Source organism: Colletotrichum chrysophilum, assembly GCF_026319265.1.
Source record: "Colletotrichum chrysophilum strain AFK26 chromosome Unknown scaffold_3, whole genome shotgun sequence".
Taxonomy (NCBI): Eukaryota; Fungi; Ascomycota; class Sordariomycetes; order Glomerellales; family Glomerellaceae; genus Colletotrichum; species Colletotrichum chrysophilum.
Window position 1 is genome coordinate 72,594 of NW_026517290.1, and position 27,858 is coordinate 100,451.

Here is a 27,858-nt window from a genome sequence, read left to right on the forward strand (position 1 = left end):
TGTTGGGAACATTGGGCAGAGTTTGGTTTTCTTTTCCTTTTCCACTTTTTTTCTTTTATACAAACACACACACGCATGCACACGGAGAGGGACACAACGCCAACGCCAACGCCACCGCCATCATGCTGCCTAATGCTTCTCATGAAATGGGCAACGTTTATGAATTGATGATCATCATACATAGAAAAAGCAAAATTTGCGCCGTTCGTTTTTATGAATCTTGGGTTATTACTTTTCAATGTCGTGAGGTTGATGATGATGATGATGATGATGTATGGCACGCTGCGACGTGTAAGATGTCACGGTGGGAGTCAAGTTCAAGACTAATTGGACCACTGCTGTCGGGCTCAGTAATTGAAGGGTGACGATGCATGTACTGGCGTTCTCAAGTCGTTGGTCTTGTCTAGCTCCGTCACATCGCGGTCTCGGACGCCGCGCCGTGGCTGTCATTGGTACAGAGGTCCACGAAGACAAGCTTAGTGATTGTGATGGCGTTGTTTTAACTCTGTCGCCTGCCGCTGCTGCTGCTGCTAGACTGACGGATGACCTGCTACCTCTCTTGCGGGCTCGTGTGTACTCTGCCTTACTGTCGTCGCCATTTTTGTTTCTACCATCGTCGTCTCAACTGCTATTATTCTTCATCGAAATACAGTTGCAAGGGTACCTTACTTGGTACGCGGGAAAGGTAGCCGGGCAGATGCTAGGAAACCAGGCTGTCTCTAGCGAAGGGTTCGGTGAACATGCCTGTGACAGAGGACAGATGACAGGGCGGGTTTGGTAGTATCTACCCTAAACTTTGGGTTCTTTCGACTACTGCATGGTATCATGTCTGCCAGAGGATGTGATTAGACCAGGCTACGGTCCTCGACGACGATCTTTGCCACATCAACGCCTCTTTCTGCGAGCTACCGGTGCCTTCTGGGTTGGAGTTTATCCAGCCTACGAGACGATTACCCGAGCATCATGGGGCAGTGTTGATGGTCAGGCAAGAGAGCACAGACACGATAACGTCGGGAACGTTGAGCATTATGGAAGAGTTTACGTTACTGAAAAGCTGTACACGGCGGGACAGGAAGGCGAGGATACGGCACCCGAAAAGTGACAGTGATATCAATCTCGGCCCACTCCCCGGAACCATGAGTCGGAGGGATATTAACCAACCCGGGCCCATGTGATCAGGTAATCATGCCAATCGAAACTCTGTCAAGCGAGAGGAGCCTTTTTGTGTGTGCTTTTTTTTTCTTTGAGAGGGATTTTTTCCACGTCCTAGCGCCCAGGCCTCGATATTATTCCCGTCGCTGGGAATGTGATATCTGACAGGTACCCTGGAGACCCTGGTGTGTTGGAACCCGACGACGAGGGCCCAGATGCCGAATAAGCCGGCAACAGTCGGGGTTTTGGGTTTGGCAAAAGGGACCTTTGGGACTCGGTAGGGTTCATGGGATGGATACCAATACACAGAAAAGATCAGTGCGTTCCTTGGGGCACCGATGGGCGGGCAGGGGATATAGGGTTGTAAGCGGTCTTGGCTGGTTGGGCGGAGACGGGAGGTTTTTCGGGATGGACGTCTTTCCTTCAACTACCTCTTCGGGAGGTGATTAAAACAGGTCGATGACGGAGGATCAACGGCACAGGAGCGCGGTGACGGACACTCGAGCTCTGAATGGACAAGTCGGAGGTGGCTGGCGGGATCTCCTTCGTTCAGAGCATGTTTCTGTTGTCTGACCGCCTTATTCAAACACTTGACTGCATAATCCAATCATAACCTGCAGCAGTAGCGGACAGGAGCTAGAGGTTGCTCCGGTGAGCCTTGAAGGCGTCAAAGACGCTCGTGCCTTTCAGCACGTCTTCCTTGACCTTGTCGTCAGCTGCCGTCAGCTTCGGCAGGAGCTCCAACACCTGGTCGGTCTTGTCCTTGGGAATGACAACGACTCCATTGACTGGGTCAGCAAAAACGAGATCGCCAGGGTTGACGACTGTCCCGTCAACGGCGATTGGCACCTGGACTGCCCACGGCGAGCTCTCCGCCCCTGCGCCGACGGTGGACATGCCTCGCGACCAGATCTGCAGTCATTTAGCCACTGTTGGTGCTGTCCGCCCGGACGCAACATGAATCGACTCAACTCACGGGAAGGCCCGTACTGGTCAGTTCGTCCAGATCCCTCGCACGACCCACGACGACGACCGCCTTGGCTTGGCGGACCTTCATCCTGACGGCCATAATGCCCCCGCAGACGGCGTTCTTCTGACCATCGGGCTGCCTGATGATCACAATGGTTCCTGGCTCGGTGATGTCTGCCCAATGGGTGTCTTTGGGGATGTTGGCCGGGGGCGACTCCAGCTTTTCACCCTTCCTTGCAAATAGTATGGTGGACGCCGGTGCTATGGTAATGGGAGCATCTGCAGGGGTTGATTGGCCGAGGAGCTGGAGGTCGGGCAAGAATCCAGCCCCAGGGACTTTGAGCTTGACGAGGGCGTCTGATATGTCACAGGCGGTGTATTTCTGGAGAGCTGCGATGCGGGCATCTTCCGTGGCGGACATTATGACGTAAAGCGACCAATAGGCAACAACAGGTGGACAGCTGAAGAGGAAATGCGAGAGACGGCCGAGAAAGTTGGACTTTGGCAATGGCGTTATCAAGACAGCAGGATCGGTCAGGCGATATTGATAGCAAGTATTTGGAGAAGGATTCAGCAACAACAACAAGCGTCAACCATTGAATGGCGTTGTTGGCTCTCTGAAGTTGGCCGCGGCTACGGTACGGGGCTCGGGGATCCTCGACGCTCGGGAGCCGCCGAGGCAGTCGGTGCCCAATCAGAGGCGGTTCCAGAAGCCAGTGTGGACTTGCTGGAATGCAGGTTGGAGGCTTATGTTTGGTGGGGGAGACGGACGTGTGGAAGGCACGTTGCGGCAGGTTCGAACAGATGCAGTGTCTCCTTGGCGGGTGCGCGGCCTTCCAGGTGCTTCGCGCAATTGTTCCCTGCAGGGGCGTTGGTCGACGTTTGTTGCAGCAGCGTTGGCCTGGTAAAGGCGGCCTAGAGGGGAAAGCAGGCCGACGACTCCTCCGTTGTGGTGCGAGAGAGGTGACCCGACTTTGGTGCATTGGCTTCGAATAAGGCGCTGCTGAAGCAAGCGGTGGCCCGCTGCCCGTCAACCGGGTCTAGGGGACAGACGCGGACCGGAATAGAGTCCGGAAAGGCATAGGCGCGGGCGAGCACGAAGTGAGACTGTGGAGTTGGAGCGCAGTTGCAACTTGCAGCAGCATCGGGGGCTGCTGCACTGCTCAATTGGACATGACACACAAAGCCATTGGCGGATTATGTCCGAGAAACGTGTGTTGTGTGTTGCGAGCCGTTCTTGTGTAAGGTATCATCCGTCCTTGGCAAGCTTGACTGGGTGGTTGGGCGAGTCGCAACTCGGTGGTGGTGTAGGTGTAAGTGGGAGTGGTTTTGACACTGGCTGTTGATGGCAGTGAGGTTTGTATGGCGGGGGGAATGCGCAAAGTCGATATTCTGTGTGCGCTCGCTTCCCATGCAGCTCGCTGCGCCGCACGACGAGATTTTGTTGGAAGTATCCGTAGTCGAGTAAGCAGACGGGGAATCAGCCAAGCAAGGTCAACGAGTCGAGAGGTCGTCTTCGAAATGGACCGTTGCAAGTGTCCGAGATGGAGACTGTGGCCCGGGGAACGTCTTCCTGTTCCTGGAAGGGGGCGGGCAGAACCTGCACCGAGCAGAAGCAGAAGCAGGCGGACCGGCGGTCAAAGTTGGAACAGACGAATGAAGAGACGAAGAATGAGTTGGCTGGTCCAGGGCGGACTCGTCTGGATCCGCTGGTGAAAGTCGGGTACCTCTGAGGTATTAGATTTTACCTCGTTTGGTTGTGGGAGTTGCTGCGGCTAGATGGAGACGAGCAGCAACACACCCTGCAATTCCCGTCGTTGGCGGCCAGGAGCAGTTTGTCGCCCCTTCCTTTCTGTGCGAGAGCAGAGCCGAGCCGAGCTGAACTCAATGGCGGTGCAGGTACAAGAAAGCAATTGGACGGATTGGATCACGGGATGCAAGCAAGGCAGGGAAGAAGACTGACTGCCTTAGGTTCCTGCCTCACTTGCTTGCTCCTGTAGACATGGAAAGACCTACCTTACTACATACGTAGAGTCCATGTTCTTGCCTCCGAGAAGAAGAATCTTATCGTGCCGGCCTCACGTGGCGATAGGCGGACGCACCTGCAGCTCCACATGCACCGCACACTTCATGATTCCAAGCGGAAGTCACCACGGAGTGCAGGCAGTTGCAGTCGCAGTTGCTGTTGCAGTTGCACTTATCACATCCACCAGCAGGAGCAGCGGCTTCCCTTCCTCCCCTCCCCTTCCCTTCCTTTCCTTTCACAGAAAGAAAGCGGTTGCATCGGGTGTTGGCCAGGTGCCGCCCCTTCCATTTCGTGCCATTCATGGAGTAAGGTACATACCCAGGTAAGTTGTCCGTAGTTCTTGCCGTGACTTGAGGTAATCAAAAGCAAACGGAAACAACGATTCAATGGGCCTGTCTGGAGGTACCTACCTGGAATAGCTGCGCACGCACACCTTCGGTAAAGGCCAAAAAAGTAAAGGCAACTTCGAGTGCAGTGTGGTATCCAATCCAATCTCATCCCAGGACTTGCCGCGGAGGGTCTTCCCAGACAGAGTTCTTGACCGAGATCTCAAATGTGATGCGATTGCTGTCGCCCTCACCTCACCGGCCTGCAATCTGCAACCGCTGCACCTGGTCTTCTAAATCGACCTCGCCCATCATTGGCAATGCAACACTGGCCTCAATTTCTGGCCCTACCCCTCACCAACCACAACCAATCGCGCATCGACGGGAGATACCAGGTCGCCAGAGACTCCAATGACATGACACGGACTCTCGTCACTGGCCCCATCGACGTCCTCTCCTCCAGAGCCCGTCTGGTACCGTCAACCACCTCCAGTCTTGCTCCTCGACCTCCACTCAACCAGGGCCTGCTTACGCCCCCAGAGATCTCCGTTTGTTGCCGGGTTCTAAGCGGAACGACGCCCACGCTCACTCGCCAGGGACATGGACATGGACAAGCCCTTGGTGCTGGACATGCCCAGGGTCCAGTCCAGTCGACCAGTCACTGGATCGGCCAGCCATGTTGCCGAGCGAAACACCTCGTTGGCGCCCATGGCATGTCCCTCGCACTGCAACCGCAACCGTAAATCTGCCCCCATCATTGGAGTCTCTCTCCAACGTATGGCCCATCGATGGTGCATCTGTCCCAATGCCAATCGACATGTCAAGGAATGTCCCGGCCCGCTGAAGATCATCCTCGTGTCTGACGGCAAAACACTGGACGACAACCCGCTACCCCTACTGAAGAGTCTAGAGACCTAGAGAAGACGCAAGAGTTGAAAGGGCGTCGAGGGTTAAGCTGAACCTGCATCTGAACCGCTGCCATTCAATTTACGAGTCAGCACCCAGGACTCGGAGGCGCGCGAATTCTTTCTTTTTCCAAAACACGCAAAATGACTTGACAACTCTGGGATTTGTCCGCATGAGACAAGCCGCGCCACGCGTTGCGTCGGCTTGAAGGCGTTGGGGCGTCGATAGCCGCCACCTTACACTCGGAGGCCGCTACAGAAGCCTCAGGTCTAACACTAGACTTGTGCCCAATATCAGATTCCTCCTGGTGTCTCTTCGTCACCCCAGATTGGTATCTTCCCTCGCTATCAAGCCGTCATCCTCCTGCGTCGGGTACTTGTCGTCTGCCCTAGGACTTCGTGAGCTTTAGGCACCAAGACAGCGACGTCCCTGGATTCACATGACGGCCATCATCTCGGCGAATCCATCAGCGACATGGTTCACTTCCATTCTGGGAAATCCGACGAGACAAGCTAGACGCCCATGCCTTGGCACGAAGCAACAAACGGAAGCCTCCATTGACTGTCGTTGCAGTCATGGTGAAGTGCGGCTCACCGAGCCAATCCAGACGTGGCGGCGGCGACATCAACGCAATGCTATGCCATGCGACGGCCTGCACATGACGGCTGCCCCTCGCAGACCTTGTTTCAAGACGAGGGTTCCTGGCTCAAGTTGGGTGCGAAAGGATCGGCGCGTCCATCCCGAGGTCCCTAGTTCGCAGGCCATCGTACCTTTGCAGATACAGATACACGACAGAACGCCTACCTTCGGTCGGTGCGGATAGGTAGTCGCGACATGTTGTCTCCGGTTCTGCGGTCTGCGGTCTGCGGTTACTGTTGCGACAAGGCCTGCCGGGTATTGGAGATTAGAGATCCCAACCCCAAGTCATGACGCCGTCCTCGGTCCTTAGTCACGTCTTATTATCACGGCAAGCAATCAACATGGACATGGCTCCCCGGGAGAAGGGACGGGGCAACTTGAGCACCTTTTCCACAAATGCGCCGCCAGGCAGGTTGGCTGCGGTTCGACTACCACGCAGGACGTCTGGATCAGATCAAGTACAGACCACGGGCGCTGTCGATTGGCCGGCTGCAGGGACGACGTCGCCTCAAGCTCCGCATCTCACCAAAATTGCATTAACAACGGACGTGGGACGCCATGTATGTTGCTGCAGACGCAGTGTGCGCGCACAGGCACAGAAGCCAGCCCAGGAGGAGACACAGGATAGTGGCCGCTACAAAAAGTAAAGTCTCCCAGGTTCTGCGCGTGCAGCGGTCGCACAGAATCGGCCCAGCCAACCCCGGCCAAGCGCCCAGCCTATTCGTCCAGATTCTCTGGGCTGCAGCAGTTCTGACCAGCAGGGCCCATGTCGCTGGCACCTCGTCCACACCTCTCTCGCTGCAGCTGCAGCTGGCGGACGAACGAGAAGGATTCTATTCGCACGGATACCAAACTCTCCATCATTCTTCATCTGTGGAAAAAGGTTGGGGACAAGCTGGGGCAGTGACTTTTCAGAGAGCTTCTACTGCCAAACAAACTCTGGGACGCAGTAAGCAGGCAGGCAGAGCGGTAGATGGAGAGAGAGAAAAAGATGATATGTCGGGAGCAAACAAGTGACAACCAAGCACCAGGCATCAAACAACTACCAGTCGATTAATGTCGTCGTCACTTCCCGTCCATGCCGTAAAAATCCAAAGCACGGTGCCGCAGCCAACATTCTCCAGATTTAGACCTAGAACCAGACCCAAACCCAGAACCTTCAGACCAAGACCCCCGACCCAGACAAACAGAATCAGAAAGACTCAGCCATACAGAGACACCAGCCAGTCACCTCAACCTGGGAGCACTACCCACGCCCTCCGTCCCCATTGGATCCGCCCGTTCTGTGCAGTCTTCCGTCCGGGCACCGCTACCGCTGTCTATCCGGGCAGCATTCGTTCGTACCGCCAGGTACTTCTCGTCTCCTCCCTCACCTGGTCCCGTCACCTCCAACAAGGGCACGCACTCGTACATCACCTTGTCACCTTGTCGACCTTATCCGCATCCACGCCCATCTCACCTCAGGTTGATGAGCGTCGACTGCTACAAGCTTGCCTGCCCGCCTGGCCATCCCATCCCATCACACCATTGTTTTGTCTGTCGCGGCACCTGCCCCCACCTCTATTACCTACGCATCCGAACTTCCCCAGCCACCGTCGTCTTACTAGCAGCTTCGGACTGTCGCCCTTCTGAGGCCTAGAGGGGCAGACAGACACACCACCTACTAGCAGGCAGAGCAGAGCAGTACCTCATCCAAACGTCTGCCTTGTTCCAACCTCAACTCCTACTGGCGCTGTTTCTCCAAGTATCTGTGTACCTGCCTACCTCTATACCTCACGGCTCACGCAACTAACCCTGCCGGCCTTAACCCTACCATACCTTACCTTGCCGACCTGACTTTCACCTTGCCTTACCTTGCCCTCTTTATCCGCAGCTACCTGGCGCTATCGACCGGCCTCTGCTTCCTCCCTCTCTCAACCTGTATCAGAGTCCAAGGCCCTTCACCACCACCCGCCAACGCCGCCGACGCCGCCGACGCCGCTGCCCAGAACGCGGCACCACGCCCACTGCTACTAGGTACCTCCCCTGTGCCTCAGGGATCCACCCCACCACAAGCATCCAGATCTCCGAAGCTTCTCTGCAAGCCCTGCCGCTACCGACCTTGCCCACTCCCACGCAACCCTCAACTCGCTGCTGAGACGAACTAGGAAGCTCTGCGCTGCAGCTGCGAGAGCCGTTCCCCTTCAAAATGTCAATAAAGTACGTCCCTCCGTGTCCGGTCCTGTCCTATGCCTCTACTCCTGCTTCTGCCTCTGCCTCTGCCTCCCCTTCACCCTTCCGTCCCACGCCGCCCAAGCCCCATCACCACGCCGGCATCCCGGTCAGAGTCCGTGGTACCCCGCCGTCGACCTTCTCTGCTCGCTCTCCCACCCCACACTGTCCCCGTCCACCATGACGGACCAGTATCTGCAAGAGCAGCATGCCCTTACCATTGCCCGCACCGTCCAGAGGGAACGAGAGCTCGCCCAGGCCCGACTGGATTCTGACCATGGCGATAGTTGGGTCATGATCACCCAGACGGGTGATATCAACCCTCTACCTCACGAGCACATCAGACACAGGTCCAATGCGAAAATCAGCCTCGACCTGTCTGTACCCAAGGCTTTGCAACAAGGCCGGACGCCATTCACGCAAAAAAGCAGTGACGGGACGGTATACATCACAACGCAACGGGTACGTATTTCGCGATGGCCTCCAAGACATGGCGCTGGCTGACGAGCTCTTTCCAGGTTATCTACATTCCCGCAAGGCCAACCCCCGAGTTCAAGTCGTTTCACGCGCCTATCCTCAACTGTGTCGACACGTATGTGGGCTCGCCATTCTTCGGCGCGTGGTACTGGTCTGCCACCGTCGTGCCGGTCCCGGGAGGTGGCGTACCTGCCGACATTCCGAGGGTCGAGCTGAAGCTGAGCTTCAAGGAGGGAGGGCACAGCGAGTTCAGGCAGAGGTTCGAGGAGCTGAAGGAACGATTGGAGCACGTCAGGCGACTACAGCAGGAGACGGGGCAAACGGTCAACATCCCGGACGAGCCGCTGCCGGCCTACGAGGCGACGGAGGGTGGAGGCGCCGAAGCGTCGAGCAACCTCACCCCTCAGCAGCCGGTGAGTAGGTCAGCAAGCTCGGGCAGCCAGAACCGACGACCGGACGAGCCGCCACCAGATTACGACGAGGCGCAGGCGCAGACGCTCAGCATGCGACTCGAAGATCACATTCGCGAGGAGTCGGACAGATCATGATGGGTTGCCGGGACGGCTCACGACTAACGTTTTGCATCGATACCTTGCTGTATTCCGCTCCCTACAGAATTGTACTTTTTTCGTTTTACTTTCCTTCTCCTGACAGCATCTACACTAGCGGCGGCGGAACCTGTGTTTCTTAACGAACATCAAAGTAGAGAATGGATATGGCCAAGCAGACGGTGCATGCCCCAGGGCAACTGGCACTTCTATTGTATGTATGGTGACTTGTAAGAAATAGCTGGTCGGGGCTGCCACGACCGGCTCTAACATTGGAGCTTGTACGCAAGCATGCGCGACCACGCGATAAGATTTCCTGTCTGGGCCGCGCTGCGCAGCGTTCTTCATGTGACGATGACAGTACATAGCTTGGAGCTTTGAACCACGCAAAAACTGAGGCGCGAAATGCAGTGCATCCAAGGTGGTGGCAGCTGGCGAGTGTTGTGGCTGGCGCTGCTGGTCTTCTGCGCTTGTGGCTGCACCTCAACTTCCCGCTTAGTCATTCGTCAATGAGCCATTCCACCGCAGCCAATCAAAAACGACCAATTGGGAATAACTTACGAGCCGATTCAGACACCCAGTTTTCGTCCTCAACCAGCCGAAAGCCCCCGACCACCTTTTCCATCCACCCCATCTACGACGACATCACGTCAAGCCATTGAGTGAGCCGCACAACCTCTGCCACAATGGGTATCTGGGACACCATCACCGACCTCGCCGAGGCCGCCATGCCGTGGGCCACCGTCGAGGCCGAGGCTCCTGCCGCCGAAGAGGTGAGAGAAAAAAAAACACCAGAGACGAACTTTCTGCGCAAATTGCTGCCGTGGCCCGGAGTGAAAGGGCGACCCTTGCGGTTCTCGAACGATCTCGATCACGCAGGCTGCGGCAGCTATTTCGTGCAGTTACAGTGCTACAGGGCATCCGCTAACCACGTCCGCAGGAGGAGACCCCCGCCGAGGAGACCAAGGACGACGAGGAGGAGGAAGAAGAGGAGGAGGAGGAAGAGGAGGACGATGACGAGGTCGTCGATCCCAAGGACACCATCGAGGAAGGTCGGTTTTCCTACCCCGCCCCCCGCGGTCGAACCCGAATCTACGCATCGCGATATCAGTCGATGACGCACATGAGCAATTTTGCGTACATGCCGCAATATCGACGCGGACGTCATCGGACCACCGCGCAGACGGGCTGAAAACACCACATCGCATTGGAGGACATGAGAAATGCTGACATTTGGGCGTGTGCAGCGTGCAAGGAGTCCAAGGCTTGCGCACCGGCCAAGCACCACTACGACGAGTGCGTCGAGCGCGTCACGGCGGCCGCCGACTCCGAGGACGGTGCCCAGGAGGACTGCGTTGAGGAGTGTAAGTTGCGAGGCGGATATTCAATGAGGCCTCGGAAACGTCAAGAGGCCGTCAAACAGGATCATAGCTGACATGTCTCCCAGTCTTCCACCTCGCCCACTGCGCCACCCAATGCGCCGCCCCCAAGCTCTGGGCCCAGCTCAAGTAAACGTGCCTTCGCATGTCACGATAATCAGCGGTCGTCGGCGAAGTTTCATCTCACAGTGTCGGTTATGACGATGCCAATGGGAGCGGCATCGGCATTTAGATCTTGATAGAAGGTGTGGGCCGCAACGATGTGAAGACGTGGTGGCGGATGCCGCGACGAGACGGAGACGACCGTTTTAGCAAAGCACAATGTCGGTCCCGCCTCCTCCCCTCCCCCGCCGGCGGGATCCGACAAATCTGTATTGCAATAGGTGTGTGCGTCGAGCTTGGCCTGCGGCTCTGTTACGGGCCCGGCTGGTTTGATGCGGCGCCAGTACCCCTTGTCTTTTGTACCATAGGCATCGCCCGCAATAGATTCCTCTTGATTTACTCGCGGCCATGTGGATGGTGAGGAGCAGCATCGCCGAGGCCGTTGCTCTTTGTCATCATGGAGCAGGGTTGCTCGGCGCCTTCGTGAGATGAGATGATGATCCATCATCAGTGATCACTCGATCAGCTACAAATTGAGAAGGACGACTTGTAAGTTGTTGACTTGGCATGAGACGTTGTCCGCGATGAGATACCACGACTGCAAGACCGAATCTGGAAAGTCGTATGATTGCCTGGAGCGGCTGCAGAAGGTAGATCCCTTCAGCGTAAGCCCAGATGAGCATCAATGGCGCGATGAAGGAGCGAAGAAATGGAGCCGATGGCAGGGCATCTGCTGCCCTGCGGCAAAGCACCGCAACGATGGCCTCTGTCGAAAGAATCCTCACCCCAAGACTCCTCCCACCGTATCTTCAAACTATGGGCATGTTCATTCCTGATATCAATCATTCTGCAACGACCTCCAGAATAAAGCAACTGCATATCGACAGCACCAATAGTTCCCGTCGTAGCAATGGCGCACAGAGTCCAGACCAGGCACATTGAAAAAGAACTTCAGTCTTCGGCAAGCCTGCCGTTCCCTGCTGACCCTCCCCCCTCCGTCCCTCCGCCCGGAACCCTCCCCAAAAGCGATCAAATCGGCCGAGAAGCGGGCCAATCACGCAAGCCGGCCCCCCGGTCTCGTTCCCCGCAATGTCGAGCTGGTTATGCCCGTTTAGGCCCGTCGCAGGACTTCGGTTCCAGCCAACGGACGTCTTCTGCGACGGGGCCATCTGACGCCCCAATCTCCTCGGCTCTGAGTGTGCTGGTGGTGGTGGTTGTGCTGTTCTGCAGGTGGTTTCATTACACGACATGTGAAGCGTGAGCATCTTATCTCTCTCTTCCAGCCCGCTCACACACTGCGAGGAGCTGTCTAGCATTTTGGGTTTCTGGCAGCGGTTCGAGTGTCTTTATGCAGCGGTTCGTGTCAGCGATCATGGTCCATCCCCCTTTCGCATGAACATGAACCGACCCAAAAGCCGTTCCGCCTCACTTGTGGTTCTGCGGTGGTCTGTTTTACAATGACAGCCATTTTAGCGCCGCCCCAGAACGCTCTTTTTACTTACGAAATCGAATCGCAGTCTAATTGAGGGAGAGGCGAGGTGGGTTCGAACCGGGCGCTAGGTCCCCTGGTGAAATACAGATTCCCAACTTGGAGCGCAACCGTCCGGAACGTGCTGCTGCTGCGGGAGAGTGGGCGAACCAAACCAACCCGTCTCTCTATCTGTCTACCTGTCTGGATGTATGTATGGATATGTATGGATACCGTACACTATGCTTCAGCCGTCTCGGTTCCAGACTCTGTCAATGTGCATATCGCTATTCTGCCCAGCGCTCCCATGGATCATCTCGGCTACATGTGCAAGACTATTCCCATACCAGTACGCTTCCCCCGAACAGTCAAGACCACAGATGGGATGCAACACCAACAAAAGCACCATGCAACTGCAGGGCCCTTTTTTCACATCATCCCCCCTTCCCCCTCCATCCCCTGTCCATCTATCTTCAGCCCTTTTTAAACACCTTTATCACCCAACCCTCCCATCCTCTCTCTCTTGGCCTTCCCTCCCCCCTCCGGCTTGCTTCTCCCATGTTTCCCATCGCCATCTGCGCCGGGAACCCCATCTCCCGCCCCCCTCCACGACGCGCCGACCCAGAACTCTGAGACGAAGGCCAACATCGGACGCACGCAAAGTCAAGGGGAGAAATCGAAAAGCGCACTCAAGGACCACCCCCGCCAAGACAAGCCTAAGCTCATCTCCCGCGCCCGCGCCAATCCACCGCCCTAAAGGACCCCCCCTCCCCTGCTTTAGCAGTCGACCGCGGCCTAGGCTCAGACCCAGATTCCGCGTCTTGAAAAATGCCCTTCTCCCTCCGTCCCAAGACCTCAAAGGTCTCACCCGCCACCGACGACAACAACATCACCGACGCCGCGACGACGACAATCACGCAGCAAGACGCCTCGATCACGACGTCCGAAGCGGAGAAGAGGACCGCAGCGATGCCGAACAGCGGCCTCCGCCCCGCCGGCCCCGGCTTCGGCAAGCTGGGCGACGAGGAGTACGAGCTGCGCAATGTGGACACGCCCGGATCCCGCGACAACGCCCCCGGCGCGGGGCACCACCAGCAGCCCTACTCCGATGCTGTCGCCGGCGGCGACGACAACGGGTCTGTCATGGAGGGCACGGCGACGGAGTACCGCACGTACAAGCGCCGCTGGTTCGGGCTGGCGCAGTTGACGCTGCTGAATGTCATTGTGTCGTGGGATGTAAGTGTTTCTCATGTTGTCTCTTTACACTCATCTGCCGTCTCAGACACGGGGATCGATGCATCGTGATTCGTGCCTGCGCAAGCCACATCTACTTAAAGATCTCACCTCACTTGTAACCGAGTAAGAGCATAAACTAACCCATCACAGTGGCTCACCTTCGGCCCCGTCGCCTCCACGGCCGCGACGTACTACAACGTCTCCGAGTCCGCCATCAACTGGCTCTCCACCGCCTTCATGTTCGCCTTCGTCGCCATCTTCCCGCTCACCATCAAGATCCTCCACCGCGGCCCGAAACCCTCCTTCATGACCGCCGCCGCCCTCATCCTCATCGGCAACTGGGTCCGCTTCGCCGGCTCCCACTCCAAGTCCCCGACGGGCGGCAACTTCGGCGTCGTCATGTTCGGCCAGATCCTCACCGGCCTCGCCCAGCCCTTCGTCCTCGCCGCGCCCACCCGCTACTCCGACCTCTGGTTCACCACCCGCGGCCGCGTCGCCGCCACCGCCCTCACCTCCCTCGCGAACCCGCTCGGCGCCGCCCTCGGCCAGCTCATCGTGCCCTTCTGGGTGTCTTCGCCGTCTGACATGTCCAACGGCGTGCTCTACGTCTCCATCATCTCCACCGTCGCCGCCCTCCCCTCCTTCTTCATCCCCGCGCGCCCGCCCACCCCGGTCGCCCCCTCCTCGCGCACCCTCAAGCTCGGCATCCGCGAGTCCTTCGCCATCGTCTCCCGCTCCCTCGAGCTGTGGCTCGTCCTCGTCCCGTACGCCTTCTACGTCGGCTTCTTCAACTCCGTCTCCTCGCTGCTCAACCAGATGATGCAGCCCTACGGCTTCTCCGACGAGGAGGCCGGCATCGCGGGCGCGCTGCTGATTGTCGTCGGGCTGGTCGCGTCGGCCATCACGTCCCCGATCCTCGACCGCACAAAGGCCTTCCTCCTCGCCATCAAGACCGCCGTCCCCGTGATTGGGCTCGCGTACCTCGTCTTCATCTGGATGCCCGAGACGCGCAATATCGCCGGGCCGTACGTCGTTCTTGCTGTGCTTGGTGCCGCGTCTTTCTCGCTTGTCCCCGTCGCCCTCGAGCTGCTCATTGAGCTGTCGCACCCGGTGTCCCCCGAGGTCACGAGCACCATCGCCTGGGCGGGCGGCCAACTCCTCGGCGCGATCTTCATTATCATCTCTGATGCGCTGCAGGCCCCTGAGACGGCGTCTCCGCCGAGGAATATGAAGAACGCGCTCATTTTCCAGGCTGTTCTTGCCGTTTTGATTGTGCCGCTGCCAATGATGTTGGGCCTGTTTGGGCGTAGTGATAGGGTGAGCCTCCGCCGCGTCAGGTCAGACCAGGCAGGCACGCGGGCGGCGTAGCAGTAACAGTAGTAGGAGCGTGTGTGATTAGCATTATAGTAGTAGTTATATCGATACCCCGTCATGAACATTGTAAAATTCTATGCTTTCCCGTTAGCCTGCGCCGTACCGCTCGTGCCTCCGCGAATCTCCAAAAACTCCTCCCATTGCCTCCTTAACCGCTCCATCTCCGCCCACACCTTGCACCCCAGCTCCTCAAAGTCCACAATCTGGTCCGGCGTGAGGTCCCGCGCCTGCGGATGCCGGCCCACCACCTTCCGTAGCACCCCCGTCGCCGGGTCCCGCGCGAGGCTCTCCCGGTCCTCTACGGCGCCCTCCCATCCCCACCCCTCGACCTCCGTCTTCTTCACCTCCGCCCGTCCCGTCACGCTCGCCGCACTGCCCCACTTGATCTTCTTCGCGTCCAGCTCCTGCAGCGTCTCGTCGTCCTGCAGCGCGAGCCACACGGGTGCCACCGCGCCGCCGTACCACGTCACCGGGTGCCACGGCGAGCCCAACCACCGCGCGAGGTACAGCGCGAACTTGTATGCATAGAAGAGGATGAAGGGGAACGGCACGGGGAAGAGGTTCGAGGCGACAACGCCCGGGTGAGTAAGGTAGAAGGATGGCCGCACGGGGAGGCGCTGTGCAGTCTCCTCCTCCTCGGGCGTGAAATACTTTTCTGAGATTCTCCTAGTCGACGGCAGGTGCGAGGTGAGGGCCAGCACGTCCGTAAGCCGCTTCGAGCTCTCATACGGACCCTCCGTCTCAACACCTTGGAAATCGTCTAACCTAAAGTGGCGCGCCAGCGGCTCGATGCTGCTCGTCCATACGACGCGCCCAGGACTCTGGTCAGCAGACTCGCGGCTCAGCAGGGGCAGCAGCTCGTGGGCGAGGACGTAATGGCCAAACACGTTGGCGCAAAAGACCTCGCCGAGGACAGGGGAAGAAGGCTTGGTATCGTAAGCGGAGGCGACGGCGAGGGGGTTATCAGGGGACTCGTTGGGTACCAGGTCGGAGCGGACGGGTCGCTGGTTCAGGACGGCGCCGGGGCGGGCGAGCTTGAAGCTCGGCCAGGTGAGGACGGGCAGCAGGCCCTTTGTGAAGATGGAGGTGAAGAGGCCGGCCCAGTCGAGGCCGGTCCAGCCGCCGAAGCCGGCGTTGAAGATGAGGGAGTCGAGGCGGGGGATCTTGTAGGGGTGCGTTTCGGGGGCGGTCGGGTCGGCGATGTGGCCTGCGACGAGGGTGGTGGCGCAGGCGTAGATGGAGGGCAGGTCGCAGAGGTCGAGCTGGACGGAGAGCAGGTGGACGCGGGCGGTGGTGTCGTCGGGGTGGTAGTCGGGGCCGGCGCGGGAGCGGAGGGCGGAGGAGGTGGTGGCCGTCTGGGCGAGGTGCTGCTTCAGGTGGAAGATTGTCTCGCGGGACTTGCGGACGGAGCGGGTCGTCGGGATGAGGATCAGGTGGGCGGAGAGGGGGCGGGTCGCGAGGAAGTCGTCGATCAGGCGTTCGCAGATTCCGAGGCCAACGCCGCTGGTGGGGGGTATTGTTAGTTGCGATTGCGATGCAGTCGGGAGGTCAAAAGGGGGCATGTCACACCTGTTTGCGCCGGTAACGAGGACGAAGAGCTGTTCGTGGGGCGGGACCTTGTCCCAGGGTGCCGCAATCATGGTTGTCTCGGGTCAATTGGGTCTTGGTAGAAATGGAATGACAAAGAAAGATTGTGCAAGAAGAGAAGAAGGAAAAGCGCAAGAATGGATGTCGTCGGGTTTGAGGTTTGGCGGTGAGACTGCAGAAGAGAGTCTTAATTATCGGTGCACACGCTCCAAATTTCGGACGGAACGTCGGCGACGGGACGTAGCGGCGCCCAGCCAGGGCCAGCCAGAGCTTTAAAAGGTTGCTTCCCCTTTGGGAAGTCGCATCGAATTGCTGTGCTCAGTGCTTTCGCAGTGTTCCATGCTACTGTGGGTCCTTCCAGGCCCCATGTTTTGGTGGTCGAAGCATCACATGTGTCACTCACTGTCACTGTCAAAACAGGTGACGCACAGCGGCCGAGACTGTTCCGCGTCGTTCGACATAAGCAACACCGAGGACGCAATACCGGGATCACTCTCTTCCATATCGTGCCATTTGGTTTCCGGCCCTAGATAAGCTGAATTGAGGCGCAGGAATCGGTGCCTGTCAGATTCACCCTGCAGATCCGATCTGTTGATGGCGCTGGTGATTGGTTCCGAGGATGCCGAATAAGAAGAATGCGAATACGGATTCGAGGTACTTGTGGTTGCTGTTAGTGCCGTGGCGCTGACCACGCCGTGGGCAACGCGAGCAGTAAGGCAATTAAATCACTGAATTGAGCAGGTTCAACAGGAGACAGTCTCTGAGATAACGGTGTAGTTCGCTGCCGTTTGAAGCTTGAGGTTCTCAGTCCACTTGTTAGTTGTGGCTGAATCAAATCAATCAAATCGCCGAGGGGCAAATCGAGAACGATTTGATTTGTTTGACAATATGATTGGCATTCAGTCCCCAAATCAATCAATCAAGCCGACGTCAAAAAGTCCGAAGCCCCACCACCTATTTGGTTGATTGTTCGATTTGTTAAGAGCTGCCGAGTTATCGGACATACTCGAATTATTTGCTTGATTTGATTTGACTACTTGACTGACTTGATTGACACTACCAGTTGATCGCCAGAAAAGATCCAATGGAATCTTGCCCGGCAACATGCACACGCTTCCCTAAAAAGTTCTTGAAATTTGGTCAAGCTGGTAGGGCATAAAGAATGGTGACCCCTTCATCTTAACTCTGCTTTGCTTGTTCGACAAGCTCAAGCAAGTCCATTGATGATTGGCTTGATTGGTTGATTCGATTGATCCGACTTGCTCGGGAGGTTAAAAGTTAGGTTTGTGGTTTCGAAGGCTTCAAATCCATAAGAGCATGGCAAACTATTTGCTCACGCGAGAAGACTATCGTGAGCCTCACCATCTTCCCAGATCCTCTTGAATCATTCCACTGAGGCACTGAGAAATCTTCAGCCGTCCGCGCAGAAACCGCCACCAATCCAAACTCTATAGTCATCCCATGCGGTGCATTGCTACAACTACAACAGAGCCTCTGAGCCCCCGCCTGCCACCTCAAAGCTGTCAAGTACGAGCACAATTCCCTGATGACATCGTCGGCCAAGGCTGCGCAGTGAGCAACAATCCCAACGGACATATCGGAAGTGCCGACAGTGAGGGGCTGGGGCATACACAGGGGTGCGACAAGCTGAAAAGGCATGGCTCCGCTGGTGATGTGTCGCCCGTACGCATTATCTCACCGAGATGGCCAGTCTATGACAATTCTCTTGATAATGACTGCAGAAAGTCTTGCATGATGCCGACGCCCGGTTTCATAGCCTCGTATGTTGGTCCTGTCTTCTTCGCTCACGAGGTAGCGGACGTCGCATCCTACTGAAGGTAGTGCTCAGCAACAGCACCACCTCGGAATGACTGGATAAAACCCACCTGCTGGCTCAGATACCCAGAGTGTTCATCTGCAGGATGTTCTGAAATGCCTGGATATCATCAAATGGGAGCAGTGAAGTCCTCGTCGGCACACAGCTGCAAGAACACGGCTGAGACCAACAGTGCCAGCACAAGAAGCACTAGCACATCGAGTATGAAGGTCTATCTGCAGCCGAGCCTCATCAAATTGTTTCAACTCTCTGCCACATGTTTGCCAAGGGTTTCCTCCACGCACTGCATATCTTAACCGGCCGGACGCATGGCAAGCGATCGTGGCTTTGAACTGACCCTAGTAGCCTGTTGTGGGTGGCTCTGTCATATCAGGGCCAATCTCTGAGGCTCTGCAAGACTTTTTTGACTCACACAACTACTTGAAAATGACGCGATTAACCCGAAAGGGGCACAAAATTCGATAGAGGAGGGCGTGTTGGCGACATTGCTCGGGGCGGTGTTAGTGATTTTCTTGCGCAATCACATTAGATGGTGAGGGATTGGGGGTTCTAGAACACCGATTACCTGCTTGTTGCACTCGTGTGATGAAACATTTGAGACCCCGCCAGCTTATTTGTTGTATTTCGCCTCCAGCCCTGAAGACTGGCTCTGCGGGAGAAGTTCAGCGTGGTTGGTTTACAAGACAGCTCTGGGCTTACATTCGAATTCTCCACCCACCAAATCGGATGTCCAGAGAGACTTATACGTATGACGGCCGCATCAACTGACGGTGCGGCTGAAGTGACGTGTTGTTGCGATGGGCAAACGTATTTGATGCATGCTGAGTTGGTCACGGATCCGCCAATCATTTGGCGATAGTTGAGGTGGCTGGCAAACAGGGCTAGTATTTCACACCCAATGGGTTCTTGAAGGATCTTGAAACAGGATCTGATCTGCTGTGTAACCACCTAAGCCTTGCTGACTGGGAGGGCAGCCATGTGGTGTTGTGATCACGCGAACCATGCGACCGGGCCGAGCTGAGATGACTGACTGTATCAACAGAAGTGAGAAGCCTTTACACCCATAAACATTGCCCGGAGTTTGAAATAAAAGTGATTTGGTTGGGTAGTAACGTCCAAGCTATGTCAATTTGGCGTTGGCTATGATGTAGAGGGCTGGAAGCGTGCGTGACATGGGCATCCAACGTTTTCTCGTCAGGAGTGAGAGCCCCACGTTGAGCACACATGTGCTCATCTGTGTTCGATTTTGGAATTTTGGCATGAAATTCAATGTGAATTGACACTACTTTGCCTTCTTTTCACTTACGGATTGTGTTCTGAGGAAAAAGAAGGCCAGGTTTTCGTATCTCAATCAATTTGATTGAATTCTCGAATCTTCCTGAGCATCTGACTAGATCTTGAATTACATTGGACGAAATTGGACTGCAAACTTTCGCTCTGTTCATGCCCGCAGATAAAGACGCTGCACGAAGTCGGTGCTGTGCTGAAAGGAAGTTGCCTCGCCTCTATTCCCCTCTCAGTGCTTTCTCTAAACGTCTTCATGCATTTCATCATCCGCTCGGCCGAGATCCAGTGGAAGAATGTGTGAGTTCACATAAAGATGGGAGAGAAAGGAGCCAGCAATGATGGCCAGTGGTACTGCGGGTAGGATGTCTCTGACCATGGACTTAGCATCATCGATGAGTTTAGTCGAGATAGCGAGTGCGATGATGATGGACCAGAAGAAATATCTACTAATGTCAAAATTGTCCAGAGATACAAAATTAAATTATTTCGGGTGATTTACCGATATGCTTGCTTCGATCTGATACCCCAATACGCAGAGAGTAGGCATCCTCCAGTCATAGCAAAAGTCCACAAGCTGTCCGTTTCGGTAAGTTAGTTTCAGAAGCTGGTGCTGCAAAAATTGAAAATTCGAGGCAACTGACCTCGTCCATGCAGTGTCGTTGTTTGCGACGCGTTCCTTCTCGATCAAAACGTATATTGAAGTTGTCACGCTAAGGATGGCAGCTATGGCACTCGATACTGAGCAAAGATGAGCCTGTCCACACATTTGAGCTCTGCCGGCCTGTAGGATGAACCTGAACGCTGATTAGATTTCGTTCCGATGACTTCAAGAAGTGAAGTACTTACCACTCTGTGATGAGAGCATATCTTGGTCGCCAAGACAACGTTGGCTGTGACGGATTGGCAGGTCGAGAATTGAACTGTCCCATGTCTGCTTAGCAAAGAAGTTACTTGGCAATCTTAAAGTGAATCAAGATGGGAATTTCTCTCTCGAGTTCTACTTCAGAGACAGAGAAAACGCAGGTCGAGGGATGGCCGGCTTTTTCATGTCTAAATGGGTGTCGGTATGAGAGAAAAGAGAAAACAAACGTAAGCAATGTTGTTTCGCTGTGTACCACTCGCATACAGATCTGTAGAAGGCGAGAGACAGACCCAGGACCTCTCCGGTAGAGCCAATCATATAGGATTTGACTTTTTACATTTTGAAAACAGGGCTTAACGTGATGCCGTTGGGCAGCGTTGCAGCAGTCCGATGGGAGGATTCTATATGCCAATTGTTCTTCAAGGCTTGATTCTTACCGGCGTTTTGTCTAGCACCGCAGCCGCGCTTGTCTCGACTGACATAACAACCCAGTCCCCTTGGATTTTGTTTTTTGCCCCCGGACGTTCGGCCTTTTCGCCATCGCTTCCTCTTGCAACACTCGCCCTGGAGCTTTTCAAAGGCTGCTGCTTGAGGATTCAACACTCCTCTTTCAATAGAAGTGGTCGAAACTTACCATCATGGCACCCGAGCATAGCAAATTCGCGAAAACGTGGAGTTGGCTCGACGTTGAACCGCATCTGGAGTATGCCCTTTCATATTATGGCGGCAGCTATACTGATGAACGAAGCGCGGATTATTCAAGACACCAAGAGACGAGAGCGAGGTATGTGGAATGTCCACAATTCTATATCAGTATTTAACATAGCACAATACGATAGCCTCGATCCTTGCCACGACCCTTGCGAACCCAGCCATTGCGAACACCATTCTTATGGTAATGGCATACACTTCAGAGCAGAAACGTTTCACTACCCTGCACAGGTTTTTTATTCGGGAAACAACCTACGGCGCGTTGCTCGGGCTGCTGCGTACACCTGTGCCGTGGGAAGCTCAGCCTCATTGAGCTTGTGTGCTCATCAACTTCAGGACTCTCACTCTTGGGACGATGGCCGAGAGCCTCAGAATGTAAGTCTATATCTAGATTGTTACCCCTCCTTCACCATAAGGCATCTGGATGTGGGCATATCATACGATATCCAACTAAACGGAAACATGTGATACTGGGCTAATTGTGTGAATGACGGGACAAAGGCGGCATCTTTGGCGTTGGTTCCGTCCATGATCGCTTACGGAACCAGCACTGCCGTGATATACCACCTCGCCCAGTCGCGAGACAGGTATCAGGCTAAAATTCTAGCCTCATCAATCTCACTCGCGATGATCTGCGGGAGCTTCAGCGAGACCAGCGTTTCGACGCTTATTCTAGCTGTTCTTCCGTGGACAATACTATTGGGGCTGTTATTGAGCGCTATTGGGCATTGGCTCTGGAATTCGCGAGATGTTATGTAGCCCAAGTCAGTGTTGCTTTGACCGGTCGGCAATATTTCGGGTAGGAAAGGGGCGGTGGAGGAGGCATGGATGGGCCGAGTGCCAACACGGCATGTCTCTATGGGGTACTTTGCTTCTATTTATATATCTCCTTTTATATATGCACTTATGTTGTTGAATGATTCATCAGATTAAACAACGTGAGACTTCTTAGTCTGGACAGGTGTCCTCTCTATCTTCCTCCCGCAGATGTTCGGCCTAGCCGTTCTCCCGCTGGACCATGTCCTGATCGGAAGAGGTTACACCATAAGGTACAGGATCTCACCGTGGCCGACAGGTCTTGTTATACCCGAACTCTCGTCTGCCCGCAAGGGGATGGCCGATGGCAAGTCGCAATGAGCCTTAATCGCCAAGGACTTGCTGGGTCTTCTCAATACAAGGCGAGATGGTATCCGCAAACAATTATGACATTGGTAAGACCGGGCGCGATGGTAAAGTTGTATGTGCATTTGTGAGAGAATCTAAATACAGACGTAAAGAGAATGTTTGAGGAGTACCCCTAAGTACATGGTAAGAGATATATCTACAAGCAATATATATACTTTGAAAAAAAGCGAACGACTGTTGGCCATATGTGCGAGTTCAGATCGGTGTCCATTCCGACCAGGCCAAATATGTACGAAGTTTTGCCCCACATCTATACACAAATATTTTCAGTGTAGCAGGACCTTGAATGGCTTTAGTCAAAGGAGTGAAATGAGATAAAAAGAAGGAAATTCCCACAGGCTCTCGATGGCGAGAAAGGGGTTGTCGTATGGCAAGTCGACGTGCTTGAATTTGCTTGCCTCAGGTTGAGTTGGTGAGTGTAGTACCTGTCAGCTCTTGCGGATGGTATTCTTGTTCAAAGTCGCCTCCAGGTCGAGAATGAGAAGTTCTGAAGTAAAGAGAAGACATGAAGGAACCAGCGGTGATCCCAAGAGGCAACACTGGGGGGATTGTGTTGATCGTTGAGGCTGATTCACCCAGAAGGTGTCTGATAACAAGTAAAGCCCCAACAATTGCCCAGAATAAGAAACTACAAACATGTCAGTGGCTTTTAACAAAAGGAGAACACGGATTTCTGATGATCAACGCACATATGGGCCTGTCGAGAGTTGAGGGACCAGATGAGGCACAGCAGAGCACTACCAAACATGGCAAAAACCCAGAGGCTGGTTATTCGTTAGTCAAAATCTGGTGTATTTGTGGATTTCGGACGAACCCTAGCCAAAGCTTGTCGTCGAATCCACGAGTATCTCTTTCCAGGCACAAGAAAACCGAGATCGCCATCGTTGATACACCCATGACGGTTTGCACGATCGTCATCCATAACCAACGGTTAAAGCAGGCTCTAGCGACTCTCGAGCCGCGGCAGAAACTAACACCCAGACATAATATGTCAGTGAGGAGTCCATCTAGATCCAGAATTGTTACTTGGATGGGTGGAGAGAGCATACCGCTTCCATGGCAAAAGGCTCCCACTCCAGAACGTGGATGCTGTGGTGAAGCGCAACGGAGGAGACGCTTCCGAGATTACTGGGGCGGTCCCATTCATGGCGAAGCGAAATTCTTGGACAGTTTTTCGATAAATTAGGCGGAGACAAATGTATCAAAGGAGGAAGGTTGTAGGGCGGTCTTGGAGGGCGCGGGAAACTGGGAAACAAAAGAGGGTGTGGTCCATAATACCGAGAGAAAAGCGCAGAAAAGTACAAGACGCGGTGTCACAAAGGCAACATTGGAGGCCTCTTAAAAGGGTCCAATGGTTGAGTTTCAACTGAGACAAGCGCTTGAACTGGACGAAGCTGGCTTACCAGACATCGGCAACCATTGGCTTTGAATAAAAGTCAGCAAGGCCCTCTTTGGGTCTGGGAACGCACACAGAAACCCCATCTGCGGTCAAAGAACTTTGCTGCCACGAAAAATCTCAAGACCAGCTACACGTACCTCAAATCTCACACCATGAGCCTTGAAGTTGCTGCTTTGGCCCTGGGTATCATAGACTGCATGGTAGCGCTGGCACCCAGAGCAACGACAACACCTAGTGAGAATTGGAAGGTGCCAACGATACCGACGCCAACAGCACAAAGAAAACCAGACTTATCGGAGGGATTCCAAGACGTGGAGAAGTTCGCCGAAATCTTCAACCGCGCATCTGGATTGGAGCACCCTAACGACGGCATCGTGACTATTCCCAACTGCGTCATGGAAATGAGAGGATACAAGAGCGAACTATTTCGCATGGAATTGGAAGAAGGCTGGAGCCAAGAGCGGTATTGCTATCCCAAATGGAACTCATCCGAAGAATCTGCTGACAAAGTCGTATCAGTGGCCCATCAAGGGCTGTCCCAACACAAGCAACGAGTAGGATCATCGCGAACATCTTCGTTCTGACAAGCTCTTTGTTTCTGGACTATTATGCATTGCACCGCAAGGAACATGGCTCGTTTGAACTGCCAGTGGGAACTCCATGGCCACCAAGCAACTCATTCGTAAGGGGAAATTGGATCAAGGTCAGAACTTCTTCAAAGCAAAGCGGAAGATATATTTTTGACATCCATATTGCTATATGCTAGATCGACCATCTCTTGTCCGAACTTCCCCCAGGCATGCTGGTTGTATTACTGCTTGTCTATGGGGCATCAACATCGACGATTTACCACATGAACCGAGGCGATAGACTTCGAGACGTCACAACAGGGGCGGGTATAGTTATCGGCGTGGTGCTGGGGTCTATTTCTGGATACGACACAGAGGCAGTTCTCCTTCGCATGCTTCCTTGGTCCATATGGCTAAGCCTCTCGATCAGTCCGATATGCCATCGCTTCGTTCGCCTTTCCGAGAAGGCAGCTAGGAAGAGACACACTGAAACTGTCTTGGAAGATCTATCTTTCAAAAGTACAACGATATAGACTGGGAAGAACAAGTATTGTTGAAGCTCTCGGTGGCAGACTTGGCAGATGCGTAGGATGTTGTAGGTTTAGTCACACCTGCATGGAACGATACTGAGCCTTGGGGCAAGAAGATTGAATTGTATTATATACGATTATGAAACGCTATGCAAAGTAACTGCCTCTTGTCATCATCACTCGTCCTCCCCCAAACATCTACGCCTTGCACAGACGTCCGTCGCTCTGGACAGTCCAGTCGTCGCTGCCGACACCGGTCAGAGCGTAGAAAGTGCTGCAGGGGTCGTAGATTCTCTTGATGGCCTTAAGCTTGGCGTAGTTGCCGCCGTAGAAGACGTCCTGCCAGTCGGCCTGGTTGCGGTCGGCCTCGTTGAGGTAGGCGCCGCCGCCGGGGGTGAGCTCGGCCAGGATGGGCACGATGGTGTTGGTGACGGTGGTCTGGCCGGAGACGAGGGTGGAGAAATCGGCGCGGTCATAGGCACTGCGTTCCGTTAGTAACTAGCTCTTAAGGGGGTAAAGATAGGGGTAACTCACGTTCCGACGACGGCGGAGAAGAGGGCCGTACGCCAGGCGGGGTTGACGGCGTTGGGGGTGGCGCTGGAGTCGCGGGCAACGTTGATGGTCAGGCCGGAGATGATGGCACCGTTGTCGAGGATGGACTTGAGGGCGGTGGTGAGCGTGGTGGCGGAGGCGTCGTCGGCGACGAGGGTGCGGGGCATCAGACGGCCGCCGATGTTGAACTCCGTGACGGCGGGCTCGGGGTTCATGTCGTTGTAGCTGTCCAGGTACGTGTCGTACTGGTTGATGTGGTAGTCTGGTTCACATTAGCCCAATGTACTCAACAAAGTTCGGCAGGATTTCTTACCGTAAGTGATGCCAGCGGCGTCGAGGGCATCGATGGTGGGCTGGAGCAGAGCCTGGAGCTCAGCCTTGGTGAGACCGGGGGCGGTGGTGGGCTGCATGAGGAAGACACCGGGGCTCATGAGCCAGATGCTGACGGCACCGGCATCGACGATATCAGGCAGAGTCTTGAGGTAGGTGGTGACAGCGCCGTAGAACACGTCGTCGGTGACACCGGTGTTGGTGAAGGTCAGGTTGGCAGATGAGGTGATCATGTCAGGGTAAGCCTTGACGGTCATGGACAGAACAGCAGCGTAGACACCGCCGCCGCCACCGCTCAGAGCCCAGTAGAGGTCAGAGTAAGCGGTGGGAGTCGCGACAATCGTCTGGCCTCCGGAAGTGACAACCTCCCACTCGAGAACCTGGTCAGCTCCAAGACCGTACTTGGAAACAAGAGGGCCGTGGCCACCGCCTTGGGTGTATCCTCCCGCGAGTCCAACAGTCGGGCTGTTACCGCCGACAACAACGAGTCCCTGAGCGTGAGCAGCGTCCTGGGCCTCACCGGCTTGAACACCAGCACCGACCTTAACGGCCTTGCCGGTGTAACCAGTAGACTTGTAGTCAATGACCGAGATATCCTTCAGGTTGTGAGTCCACAGAGCAAGACCACCGGCACCGGTGGACTTTCCAAGGTAATCGTGGCCCGTGTTGCGGATGACGAGGCGGATGTTGTTCTCCTGGGCGAACTTGATGGTGGCGCTGTAGTCCGCAGCGCTGGTCGCCTTCACAGCGTACTGGACGTAGGTGCCGATGATGCAGCGATCGGTGGGCTGGTTGAAGGGGTCGCAGCTGGAGTTGGCGAAGAAGGCGGCCATGACGGACGAGGAGGTCTGAATGTGCGTCTCGGACTGACCCCAGGCGTTCTGCAGCGCCGTGCACTTGGCCTCGTCATACGAGCCGAAGGAGCTGTCATGGCAGACGGCGCCGATGGGCACGGTGGCGATGAGACGGCCGCCGACGGTGGTGTTGAAGGCGTCCCACTCGGCTGCCGTGGGCCAGCAGTCGTCGCCGGGGAAGCAGCGGCAGGTGGCGTTCGAGTCCTCCCTCTCTTCGAGGGGGTTGCCGAAGGAGCCTCCCGGCTTGCCGACGGAGAGAGCGGAAACGACCGCCGGAGCGAGTGTGAGGAGGTTAATGAAGGACACCATCTTGAGACTGGGAGAACCGCCGCGAGCACAAAGGGGGTAGCGAGAGACTGGAGGTGAGGGAGGTGAGGAAGGGAAGGGAAGGAGACTTCACGATGCAACTCTAGGTCTTGAACGCTACATATTTAACTTGGCCCAAGGGCGTCTTCACTCACGAACCATAAACAACGCATACAGACAGGAAATGAGATGCCGACCAGACCGGGAGACTCTGACGATGGGTTTGATTAGCACCCATGTTAATATTGGCTCTTATGGCCCACGATGCCTACGCCTGTGCGATGTTTGGGGAAAGAAACTTTTCAGCTATTGGGACGGAATGGTCCTACGCTGCGGCGGGCCTGACTCTGCTCCCTGCGCAGGCTGGCGAGTTCGAGAGAAAGATTGACCGTGGCAGGGCCGGGAGACGGGAGCCGCGTGGCTAAGTCGTCAGTTGTGCATGCCTTGGACGGACTGAAGCGGACTGAAAGAGGGGGGAAAGGACTAAAGAGAGAAGAAGAGAGGGAGCCCGAGGGGCCGAGTAGGTCGGGCTTGCCGCAACAGACAGCCGGGCCACGGAACAGTTCCCAGATGCGGAGACTCACAGACGGTGGCTCTAGGTGGTAGGCATACGACTGAGGTTCCGACAGCTCATGTGAGCTAATATAGGCAGGTAACATCGCAACATTGCTCTTTAAGGGTCGTCCCTGACACGCGTGTTGTGGGATGAGCAAGGATTGAACGTTATCTGCCAAGTTGACAAGAGCAGACAAGAGACTCTTTTGCACTAACACGCATCGGATCCGGGCAGGGGACCTCGCTGGTGGTGCATGCGTACGCAGCACGCCAAGCGTCCCCAGTGGTGCGGCCGCCTCTAACTGCAAAAAGCTGTTAGAACATAGTGCTAGAGAGGAAGGAGAATGCTTGTCATACGGTTCATCCAAACGTGCAGTGTGTGTGGTTGCAGCAACAAGGTTGAATGCAGGTGGCAGTTGGACCGGGTGGCACCGCATGGAGGAGGGTTTACCCCGGGCCCTCCGGGTTGACGGACGAGACC

At 55.4% G+C, this 27,858-nt stretch overlaps 6 protein-coding genes across 6 annotated transcripts; 3 read left to right on the top strand and 3 right to left on the bottom strand.

Moving 5' to 3' along the window:
• Positions 1 to 1,788: 1,788 nt before the first annotated feature.
• Positions 1,789 to 2,542, bottom strand: COL26b_000693 (uncharacterized protein; the record flags this gene model as incomplete). Its single annotated transcript, XM_053173658.1, has 2 exons — positions 1,789 to 2,064; positions 2,129 to 2,542. 2 exons carry the CDS (start codon positions 2,540 to 2,542, stop codon positions 1,789 to 1,791), a joined length of 690 nt encoding a protein of 229 aa, XP_053042215.1.
• Positions 2,543 to 8,409: 5,867 nt separating this feature from the next.
• COL26b_000694 (uncharacterized protein) lies at positions 8,410 to 9,254 on the top strand (the record flags this gene model as incomplete). The annotated part of the gene is made up of 2 exons (XM_053173659.1): positions 8,410 to 8,691; positions 8,748 to 9,254. 2 exons carry the CDS (start codon positions 8,410 to 8,412, stop codon positions 9,252 to 9,254), a joined length of 789 nt encoding a protein of 262 aa, XP_053042216.1.
• A 686-nt stretch (positions 9,255 to 9,940) lies between these two features.
• Positions 9,941 to 10,766, top strand: COL26b_000695 (uncharacterized protein; the record flags this gene model as incomplete). The annotated part of the gene is made up of 4 exons (XM_053173660.1): positions 9,941 to 10,027; positions 10,195 to 10,306; positions 10,502 to 10,618; positions 10,702 to 10,766. The coding sequence occupies 4 exons, from the start codon at positions 9,941 to 9,943 to the stop codon at positions 10,764 to 10,766; spliced, it is 381 nt and encodes a 126-aa protein (XP_053042217.1).
• A 2,265-nt stretch (positions 10,767 to 13,031) lies between these two features.
• COL26b_000696 (uncharacterized protein) lies at positions 13,032 to 14,807 on the top strand (the record flags this gene model as incomplete). The annotated part of the gene is made up of 2 exons (XM_053173661.1): positions 13,032 to 13,439; positions 13,590 to 14,807. 2 exons carry the CDS (start codon positions 13,032 to 13,034, stop codon positions 14,805 to 14,807), a joined length of 1,626 nt encoding a protein of 541 aa, XP_053042218.1.
• An 80-nt stretch (positions 14,808 to 14,887) lies between these two features.
• COL26b_000697 (uncharacterized protein) lies at positions 14,888 to 16,453 on the bottom strand (the record flags this gene model as incomplete). Its single annotated transcript, XM_053173662.1, has 2 exons — positions 14,888 to 16,316; positions 16,383 to 16,453. The coding sequence occupies 2 exons, from the start codon at positions 16,451 to 16,453 to the stop codon at positions 14,888 to 14,890; spliced, it is 1,500 nt and encodes a 499-aa protein (XP_053042219.1).
• Positions 16,454 to 24,978: 8,525 nt separating this feature from the next.
• On the bottom strand, positions 24,979 to 26,825 carry COL26b_000698 (uncharacterized protein; the record flags this gene model as incomplete). Its single annotated transcript, XM_053173663.1, has 3 exons — positions 24,979 to 25,261; positions 25,315 to 25,594; positions 25,646 to 26,825. 3 exons carry the CDS (start codon positions 26,823 to 26,825, stop codon positions 24,979 to 24,981), a joined length of 1,743 nt encoding a protein of 580 aa, XP_053042220.1.
• Between the last annotated feature and the right edge of the window lie 1,033 nt (positions 26,826 to 27,858).